Source organism: Sceloporus undulatus, chromosome 6 (genome assembly GCF_019175285.1).
Source record: "Sceloporus undulatus isolate JIND9_A2432 ecotype Alabama chromosome 6, SceUnd_v1.1, whole genome shotgun sequence".
Classification (NCBI taxonomy): domain Eukaryota; kingdom Metazoa; phylum Chordata; class Lepidosauria; order Squamata; family Phrynosomatidae; genus Sceloporus; species Sceloporus undulatus.
The window spans coordinates 70,924,449-70,935,247 of NC_056527.1; the positions used below are offsets into that span (position 1 = coordinate 70,924,449).

Consider the following 10,799-nt stretch of genomic DNA (forward strand, 5'->3'; position numbering starts at 1 on the left):
AAAGTAAAGTCCCGCGTATCTCCATGTTTGTACTCCATGCTTCACACACACACACGAGTTCCTCAATCATTTTAAAACAAACATCGGTAGTTTGCCTTGGTTCTCCTTAGATAGCTTTATGGGAATAGGCAGTCAATAATTGGTTTCAGTACTCCATTCCAGTCTCCACATAAATAATATCTTTATTCAAATTCCTGTAATAAAACTTCTCAACTCTTGAAAAAAACTTGCCGCCCGTTATTTGGAGCATATATGCCGACCAGCAAGATGCTTTGTTCATTTATACCTATCTCAATTCCTACAGAGTGCCCCATCCTTATCACTGAACATATGCTTTGAGGTCACTTTGTTTGAGACATACACCACTACTCCTTTTTTCTTATGTTTATTTGCAGCAACATATTCAGTTCCCAGTCTCTTATTTCTCAAAAGTCTTACATCTTTCAACCGTACATGCGTCTCTTGAAAACATACAACCTCGTATTTCTCTTTGCCAATGAGATGAAATATTTCTTTCCTTTTCTTGGATGATTTAATCCTTTGACATTCCAAGATAATATACGGAGATTCTACATTTTTTCTCTTAAGTTTTATAACGATGCAGATTATTTGGCTTTTGTCTTTCGACGTCCTCTCCTTGGCTTGCCTTTATTTCCTTCTCCTGGACTGATTCCTATGCTTTCTATTTTTTCTACTGGTTCCTTAATTTTGATTTCTCCTTCTTCCTCTTCTTCTGCTTCTGTCTCTCCTGAACTCTCCTCTCCGGTATCTCCTTTGTCATCTGAAACCTGTGAGTCTTCATCTTCGTTCTCACTCAGAGCTTCTTTCGTAAGAGTATCAACCTCTTCTTTGTCTTTTACGTTTGATTTCTCTTCCATTCCTTTATTGTTACTGTTCGGCTCCTCCTTTCTTTTCTCCTCCTTTCTTTTCTCTAATTCAATTTCTTTTTCATGTCTTCTCCAAAATTATTTAGCCTTATAGATGGAGTTCAGTCTGATCCATCTTTGTTTATATAGAACAGCTACTCCTTCTATTTTTTCCCATTTATAGATTATATTGTGTCTATTTAGATTATTCGTTAAGAATTTATAGCCCTCTCTCTTTTGTAATATGCGTTTTGGGATGTCTTTGAAGATTTAAATTTCAGTATCCTCTATCATGAGTTTTTCTTGGTAGCTAGCTTGTAGTAACTGTTCTTTGACATTTTGTCTCAAAAAATATATAACAATGTCTCTTGGCAATCCTTTATCTCTCGCGATTCTAGAGTTGATTCTATATATTTTATCCGTACTCCAGCTGAGTTCTTGTATAGATATATTCATGTATTCTGCTAGAATTGGTATTAACAGATCGTATAGATTTTCCCCTTGTGCTTCTTTGACACCTCTCAGTTTCAGACAGTTTTGTCTCATTCTCTGCTCTTCCAGAGCTCTCATGTCCATATATCTCTCTTTGTCTACTTCCTGATTTTTCTTGACATTGTGGACAGTTTCTGCCATGTCATTAGCTCTATCCTCCAGTTTTTGTACCTTGACACTAATATGACTAATCTCTTTCGTAACAGCCTCGAGCGATTCTTTAAAATCTCTCAGTTCTGCTCTCATATCTTTCTTTATATCTGCCCTCAAATTCTTGATCTCTCGTGCCAAGTTTTGTTCCATATCTGCCCGCAGTTTCTTTATTTCCTCCACTACAGAGGCTTGTTCTGTTGAGTATCTCCTTTGGGGGTAATTAAGTGAGTAGCTCTGCTGAGCAGCTGCTCCTTTTCTCGCAGCTGTTGCCATTTGAGCTGATTCTCTCAAGCTTATTCAAGATCAAATTCAAATATCTCAAAAGTTATTCAGCTTCAGTTTTTTGTAGATATTTTAACAGAGACAATAGCCTGTTCCCCCCCCCCAAGGATTATCTCCATTATCAAACAAAGGTTTTAGTAGATGTTGATGTTCCAGATCACTTCTCGTACCAATTCAAACTGAATATTCAGCTTCTTACAAAATATAAAGTTCTTTTGGCTTTGGCTGTGCAGTCAAAAGCAATAGTACAGGAGGAGGCCACACAGAGTTCTTTAGCTCCAAACAGTACAGGAGGAGGCTACACAGCTCAATTCAGCTTCAGAGCCACACAGAGTTCTTTAGCTCCAAACAGTACAGGAGGAGGCCACACAGAGTTCTTTAGCTCCAAACAGTACAGGAGGAGGCCACACAAAGTTCTTTAACTCCAAACAGTACAGGAGGAGGCCACACAGAGTTCTTTAGCTCCAAACAGTACAGGAGGAGGCCACACAAAGTTCTTTAACTCCAAACAGTACAGGAGGAGGCCACACAGAGTTCTTTAGCTCCAAACAGTACAGGAGGAGGCCACACAGAGTTCTTTAGCTCCAAACAGTACAGGAGGAGGCTACACAGCTCAATTCAGCTTCAGAGCCACACAGAGTTCTTTAGCTCCAAACAGTACAGGAGGAGGCCACACAGAGTTCTTTAGCTCCAAACAGTACAGGAGGAGGCCACATAGAGTTCTTTAGCTCCAAACAGTACAGGAGGAGGCCACACAGAGTTCTTTAGCTCCAAACAGTACAGGAGGAGGCCACATAGAGTTCTTTAGCTCCAAACAGTACAGGAGGAGGCCACACAGAGTTCTTTAGCTCCAAACTGTACAGGAGGAGGCCACACAGAGTTCTTTAGCTCCAAACATTACAGGAGGAGGCCACACAGAGTTCTTTAGCTCCAAACAGTACAGGAGGAGGCCACACAGAGTTCTTTAGCTCCAAACAGTACAGGAGGAGGCCACACAGCTCAATTCAGCTTCAGAGCCACACAGAGTTCTTTAGCTCCAAACAGTACAGGAGAAAGCCATACACAACAGTTCAACTCTTGCAATGTAGGTTAAGGGTTCTTGCGACACAAGTGGAAACCAAACATAAATGCGGAGCTCATGCACTACAAAAAAAGCAACACTGGGTTCTTTGACTCCTTACAATACAGGAGGAAGCCATACACATCTGTTGCTTTATAATTCTGTAGCTCTTCTCACAGCTTTCCAATATATTACAGGGAAATGGTTATTGTCCCCCAAACACTAAAGCCAATCCAAGCCTCTCACTGTTCAGAGTATTTATGAGAAATAAATTTAAGTACTTGCTTGTGCTTTATAGTATAGGGAAACTTGGTATCAGTAGTGCCCTCTTTCTTCGTCCCAGAGCTTGGAGGACCAGACTCTTAGTATCCTAGCAGCTTTGTTTGGCTTACCGCCGTGTTTATAATAAAGACTGGCGCTGGCGTTTTTTGCCGAAGAGGCTGCTCCACGCGGTTTGGTTAAAGAGAGCTCCTGGCTGCTGGCTGCTGCCTTGCTCCTCCTCGGCTCCTAGGCAGCTCTTCTCCCGCCTCTCTCTCCCCTTCCTTGGGGACGCTGCTTTACGGAGCCTCTATGGGTCTCCCACCGAAACCCCTATCTCTTGGGGAATAGAAGCTGCTTTGGGGTCTTTGCGCTGGTAAAAAGACCCCGTTTTTAATGCAGCACCACCGCGTTTTGCGGAGTGTCCTCCGGAGCACCGGAGTGACGCTCCTCTCGCCTCCGCGCCAAGCCCGGAATACACAGAACACTCCTGACAGATGGCCATACTTAAAAGCCTCTAAAGAATGACATCCCACCATTCTCCAAGGCAGCATAGGGGCTGTACAGATGAGGACAAAGGGGTGGACAGAGGTCTCCCCTTTTTCTCCCGGATTGTGGCCACGCCAATCAAACAGTGCAGCAACGATGCACCCAGAAAAAAGGAGCTGCAAAATGTGGCATTTTTCTCTGCCACTGCCAAGGCATCATAAGCTCCCTGGAGCAGCGCTGTAACATCCTTCGTGTGCTGTGACATTTGGACACAGCACATGAGGCATTTCATCGTCTCGCATGCCGTGTAAATGGCGGCACACCAAGATGGTACCTGTGGTGCGCAGCAGGGCTCTGAAGCATGTGGACTGTTAGGAAGGATCAAATTAGGGGAAATTTTAATTAGCTCAAATATTTGTGTTCTAACAATGCACACATGGGATCGTGTCCCTATGTGTATACCAAAAGTCACCTAGTCCACCCCCAATAGAATGAGACTTGGATACCAATGAGGTGCAATTAAACTATGAAAATTTATTAAAGTCACACAACAAAGGGGATCACACACGCACACACACATTCAGTGCTATAGCGGGGAAGGGTGAGTGTGGGAAGCGAAGGAAGGAAGGAAGAGGCACCGCTGGGAATATTACCTTAGACATCTTCTCCAGGAAGCCGGATGATGCTTGGATGGATAATGGATCACAGCTGTGGGAATGGGAAAGAAGGAGCGGCCGCAGTGGCTTAGGAGCTGAGTTCCGGCAGACAAAAGCTAATTTAGCGGCCCGGTGACAATGAGCTTGGCTTTGCTCAGTGATTTCAGCAGAGCAAGCAAGGTGCTCAAGAATCTCAGGCTCAAACAACTTATTGCTCAAAAGCCCGAAGAAGGGCTGAAAACTCTGGGTATATATAGGGCTAAACAAATCCCCAGGCTATAGGACTTGCTAAACAAAGGTGTTGATTGCTTGGGCATTGATAAGCCAAAAGCTACACAATAGTTGCACAATACATGAGGTCTGACACCTTTCAGGGAGGCAGCTACCTTGATGGCCAAGCCGTTAAGTTAATCACTGGCTCATTAAGAAGGAAGCACAGCTATTATCTTCCTTGTGCTGGTCTCTGCGGATCTGGTTTTGCAACTCCCAAAACTTCCTCTGGAAGATTTTAAATCTATCTTTTTCTGAGACCATGGGCAGGGCAGCTGTCTATGTGGTCTCCTCGCCTTTAGGTTAATGGCGGATCACTGTGGGGTCAGTCAGGGGTCATAGCTTCACACCACATGGCACCCAAAATTTTATATAAATCCATACTCAGTAACAGGACGCTCTGCTCTCCTGAGCCTTACTTTCGGCCCCAGGCCAGCGCATAACACCAGTCTGTACCGGGCCATAGTCCACTGTGAAATAGCTCCTACTGGCAGGAAATACTTCCTAATGTAGAATCTATTTTTCTGTAATTTAAATCTATTGCTCTATGTCCTAGTCTTTGGAACAGCTTGCTCCATCTTCCATATGACATCCCATAAAATATTTAATCATGGCTATCATGTCACCTCTTAACTTTATCTTCTCCAGCCTAAACATACCCAATTTCCTAAGCCACTCCTCATAGGGCAGGTTTCTAGACCTTTCGCCATTTTAGCTGTCCTCCTCTGGATATGCACCAGCTTGTCAACATCCTTTTTGAATTGTGTTCCCCAGAACTGTACAGTCAGAAGGTCCTAGAGCTAGATAGCATGGTGGGAACATCCCACCCCCTCTCATCTACCATTTATGCCAGAGCCCTGCAAGCGACCATCTCATCAGTATCTTTTTGTCAGCCACTGGAACAAGTTCCCTTTCACAGTGCTTGAGTAGCTGCCCTCAAAACCTTCTATTTTTTTCCTTCTCCGTTACCTTCTTTTGTGTTCCTTTTACATTTTTCTCAACCTACCAATCCACACACACACACACACAAATCTTTTACTTTACCTCAGCTCAGTTTTCTTGACTTCTTCCCCTCCCCCTGCTTTCTTCTCCATTCACCTTGATGTGATTCTTTATTCTGTGGCCTCTACTGCCTTGTTTAAATTCCATCCTTGTGACAGAAAGTTTTCTCTCTCTGACACACATGCTACAAGCCTTTTTTTGTCTGGAGATGAAACGCATTGTGAATAAGTGCCACACCTGCTGAGGTTTTACTTCACAGCCCCAGAAGACTTTGTCTCCACTGTTTGGAACAATCCTTGCATGTTTCAGATTTGGCTTCCCAAAACAAATCTCTATTTTACTCTTTGATGATAGTTGCAAAACCAAAAAAGCTGAAATCAGTCTTGATGGCTACCTTGACATCAACTACCATACAATGACTATCTCAGTCGCGACATTGACTATTATGACAATCTAACCTTTTCAGTGGATGCTCCCAAACCCTCCCTAGGGAAGCCAGGATGGATCCATCCCTGCTGCTCTTCCGACAGCAGGTAAAGATGTGTCTATGCCGCCAGGCTTTCGCATGACAGGGATGCTGTTTTTGTTTAATTTTTTTGTTTTAAAGAATTTTAAATTTTAATAATGTCATGTTTTTAATTGTTTGTATTGTTTAATTAATTTTTAAACTTATTTTGCATATTTATAGAGTTTTAACTTAGAATATTTTAGATTTGTAAGCCACTTTCAGTCACTGTACTGGGAGGAAGGCAGGGTATAAATAAACATAAACATAAATATAAACATAATAATAATAATAATAATAATAATAATAATAATAATAATAATAATAAATTCAAGCACACCAAGCCTTCCATCTGTTGCCATTACACCAGTGGCAATTTCTTTGTCAACTCAAGGAGACAAGTCCAGAAAGCAGCCCCACTTTAAATTTAGGCAGAAGAGATCAGCTTCTCCTAATGGCCAAATTGTGTTGAAAGAAAAAGATGGTGCACCAGGTGCAAAACTTAAGAAAAATATAAAGTCTACTAGATATGACTCTTTATCCTCAGCCACCCAAGATCCTGCTACATCAATGGTATCAACTGTTTCCACTGTAGAAATGGCTTTGCTGCTTCCCTCTGTTCCATCGGTATTGACTATTGTTCTGTCAGTATTGACTTTAGGTACTGCTGCCTCCACCACCTATTCATACCGACATTCTCCATCTACTTCTGAGTCACGTTGGTACCATTCTCCATATAGACATCACCCAGGTACCATCACCTAGGAGAGAGGTCTCTCTCTTTGAACACGAGTGTTGAGGATTCCCTTTGACTCCTCAAGACCCACTAAGAATATAGAGAATTCACCTTGTACTTTAGTATCCTACATCACTCAATGAGAGTCATTGGAGGGAACATCCTGGCTTCTACAAATCTTATTCTCCCCATACCCTCAGGAACAAACACACTCACCCAAGTTTGAAAAAACTCACCCAGTCAAAGATGGCCTCCCAGACACAGCTGTCCTGTGCAGGGACTGAACTTAAAAGCCTCTGGCAGCAGTTATCAAAAGCTAAGCTGTAATACATGGAATACAAACAACTATACAGCTATATGCTTATGATACAATTTAATTAACTTTGTCTGGTATAATCACACAGATTTTATATTCATACAAAAAGTTAAAACAGCTACTAAACATAGAAATATTGGAAGTTATACAAAATTTAATTTCTGTAAAAATTCAGTCACTAAATTTTATTTAATACTTAACTGTTTGTTTCCCATTGTGGGTGAATGGGGAAATAGCTTATCACATGTTAACCTAGAACTGATAATTCAGAATGGGACTCAATGTATATTGAAGTTTAGTTCAAGCCTTAAAGAAAATTTAAAATGGTCTATCAGTGGTACTTTTCCCCTTAGGGAATCCTGGGATACATTGTGGCACTAGAGCGCCCTGGCAGAGAAAGAGAAACATCTCACAAAACTACAGATCCCAGAATTCTATAGCATTGAGTGTCAAGCTGTGTAAGGATATCTGCTCAAATTTTGGGGAATATTAATTAGCTCAACACACCAATATGGGGCTCCTTACAAGTACCCCTCTCGGATCGAATCCCAGCCTATTTACGAAGGGACCAGAACTTCCAGGGACTGACGCAAAGGCAAAGTCTTTGAATTTTAATCTAGTTTATTGATGCACAGGGGGACACACTCACACACATACATTCACTCATGCAATCACTCAAGGCTAATAGAAGAAAGGGAGGAAAAATGGAAAGAGAACACAAGGCCTGCTAATGGAAATACTTGCCTGCAATGGTTTCCCTCAGAATCAAGGTAGCTGCAGCAACACTGAAGGAAAATGGGGAAAGGGGTGTGTGGAACCAGGAGAAGCAGACTGACAGAGTGCCTGCCTGCCACCAACATGGAACTTCGAACAAAGGAAAACTGGACTTTTTATAGGTTCCTAGTCACGTAGCCAGTGGAGGCTCTTGTCCTACATCAAAGTAAACCAAATTTACACATCACTTGATCCATAGGCATCCCCAGCCATGGGAAAACTATTGTTGCCGGAATGGCTTGTGTCTGTGAAACATCTCCCAGTCATAAATCTGTCTCCTAGGTGTGAAGGAATCTTTCCTGTTTGCAACTCCTAAGTAAGGCTGCTGCCTACGTGGTCTCTCCGCTTTCAGGTCATGGCAGCCAAGGGACAGCTCCCATAATGCCTTTCATTAGGGTCATTAGGAGACATACTTCACTTGCTTGGAGGCCTCTATGATCAAGTGATGCCAGGGAAAAGGGGCCACCTGATTACCTCCACAGATGCATTTTGGGATAGGGATTTTGGGGGTATTTTTATAAAATTCCAGACTTGATAACAGTTCCCCCCCCCCTCGGAAGTTTTTCAGTCTCATGAATTCTGCAGTGTAGAAACAGCCTAAATTATGGAAGGCAAGAGAAGCACTTTTGTTCAAGAATTGTCTGGAGAACACATGGCATGGGTTGAATTGATTAATTTTAACATACAAGAAGAGATAATATTTGCAGCCAGAGAGCAGTGGGGTATTTTTATTAAAATACTAGAAATTTATTTTAATAATAATAATAATAATAATAATAATAATAATAATAATAATTTTATTTATATTTTCCCGCCTCTCCAGATGGATCAAGGTGGGATTACAAACCAGTAAAAACACATACAAAACGCATCAATAAAATATAATAACAATAATAATTCCATTAAAAATTAACTCATTGTTATATGTCAGATTGTCTTGCTTCCCACCCAGTATTTTCCATATATACCTTCTTAGGAAAAGTAGTGAAAAGTACTTGTAAGCTTTATTATTATTATCTTTATCATTATTATGGGTTCTGCAGTTCATTTCACTCTATTTAACTGTGTTGTTAATAATTATGGGAAGAAGACTTTTTATTGGTGCTGGGTATAACTAATATTTACCATATTTACTTTAATGTTCTGCTTTAAAAAGTTACTGATTCTTGTTTGTACATTAAACAGATTTAAAATGAATTATTTCATGATAATACAAGTGAAAAGGGTCTGTTAAAGCTTAATTCTGCTTTGTTGTTTTCTGTTTGTAAGGCCTGTTCACAAAAAAAATGAACCTGTTAACTTCAGTAAACTGATAAGCAGTGGTTATGGAGATGACTGGTTTCAGCAGCGTGATGAGTGGGAGAAAAAGACATCTCAACCTTATGGTAAAGTACTGCAATGCCTTTATTTTAAAAAATAAACTTTATAGTTATTGGAAAGAATCAGCAAAAGTAGACCTATGCAAATCTCTGTTAAAACCATTAAACTGGTTTTTGTTTGTTTGTTTGTTTGTTTGTTTTAGTTAGAGCAGGAACAGACCAGCTTTAAAAGACGCTGCTTGAGCAGCTTGGGAGCACAGCATGCAGGAAGATAGGAATGGAGGACAAACATGTGTAACAGGGGCAAATTCATATTTAAAGCCTATGTTTTAGAAAGAATATCAATTTTTTCTCATCTCTTCTGTTGCAGATTCAGAGACATCCCAGCCAGAATCAACACAAACAGACAATGAGTAAAAGCTGATACTTCATAGAATTGCCACACATTCTGTTGCTATTTCAAAACAGCACAGCATGCAGTACATCTTAAGAAGCAAGCTTCAGTAGTTAAAATTTGATGTTACATTATGTGACTCTATACATGATATTTAAAGAATGGGCCACATTCCTCCCTTTTTGTTCAGTAAGTTTGCAACTGACATGAATATGGCCCAACAAGCTTTTGAAGTCTACATGCTTTCCTCCTGCTGTTACATGACTTAGTCAGTTTCTTCAGGTTCTCTCTCTTTCTAATGCCATTTATCACCAACTCCTGGCAAGATTTCACAACCTAGTTTTTGAAAGCTATTTCCAGTGGTTCAGGTGTTCTTAAAGCCACGGGATCCAGTTAATACATTCTATATTACATCACTAAACTATTGGAGAGAGTAATGGAGGAAAACTATAAGAGTAAGTTGAGTAAGCTTTGCAATGCTAATCTGTTGTTATTATTTTTTTGTTTGTTTTCAAGTGTTGTATGGGTAAGTAAAAGCATTCTAGTAATATTATATAGAATTTAAAATTTATATTGGCACTGAAATTATTATTCTGAATGCTGGGTTGTATTGATAGTTTCCAACATCATTCTTATTTTATTTTGATTTATACCCCACATCATATATAATTACTTTCTGCTTGAATAAATATTATTCAAAAATGGAAAATTGTCCCTTCATTTAAAAATATTTTATTTCAACTTTGTACAAAAAAGACAAAATTTAACCCCAAAAAATGAGTCTTAAGAGTCTGGAAGCTGCACCAAAGCTGCACTCCAGTCCTTAGGACTGGAGCGTGGCTTTGGTGCGACTTTTGGACTCTTAGAATGCATGCATCATTGAAATACCATACCTCCAAAGTGACTCGAAGCAGCTTTATTTTGGCCTGTCTGTAACAGGCCATAGATTAATCTTGCCACTGTAACCAAATAACAATTTTTTTTCTTCTCTCTGTGTTATTTTCTATTTCAAGAGCAATAATTGAGGTCTAAGTATTATATTTGTATTTAGATTCTTCTGAATCTTGCCATTCATTTTTAATCATTACAGTCATGCTTTTCTGCAGGTCCACCAACGATGGTAGAAGGAATCCACCTGGTGTTTTTTTTCCCACTCCCATGATTTATTATTTACATTCTCATATATTCTTGCCAATTTATCAGGGGACATGTAGAAGGGAACACGGT

The 10,799-nt window shown here is 40.3% G+C and overlaps 1 protein-coding gene across 1 annotated transcript in view; it reads left to right on the top strand.

Moving 5' to 3' along the window:
- Positions 1-10,268, top strand: part of C6H7orf57 (chromosome 6 C7orf57 homolog) — a 78,824-nt gene extending 68,556 nt beyond the window's left edge. The window contains 2 exon segments of the mRNA XM_042476938.1: positions 9,129-9,244; positions 9,549-10,268. Coding sequence (XP_042332872.1) covers positions 9,129-9,244; positions 9,549-9,595 — 163 coding nt within the window. The 3' untranslated portion in view covers positions 9,596-10,268.
- The last annotated feature ends 531 nt before the right edge of the window (positions 10,269-10,799 follow it).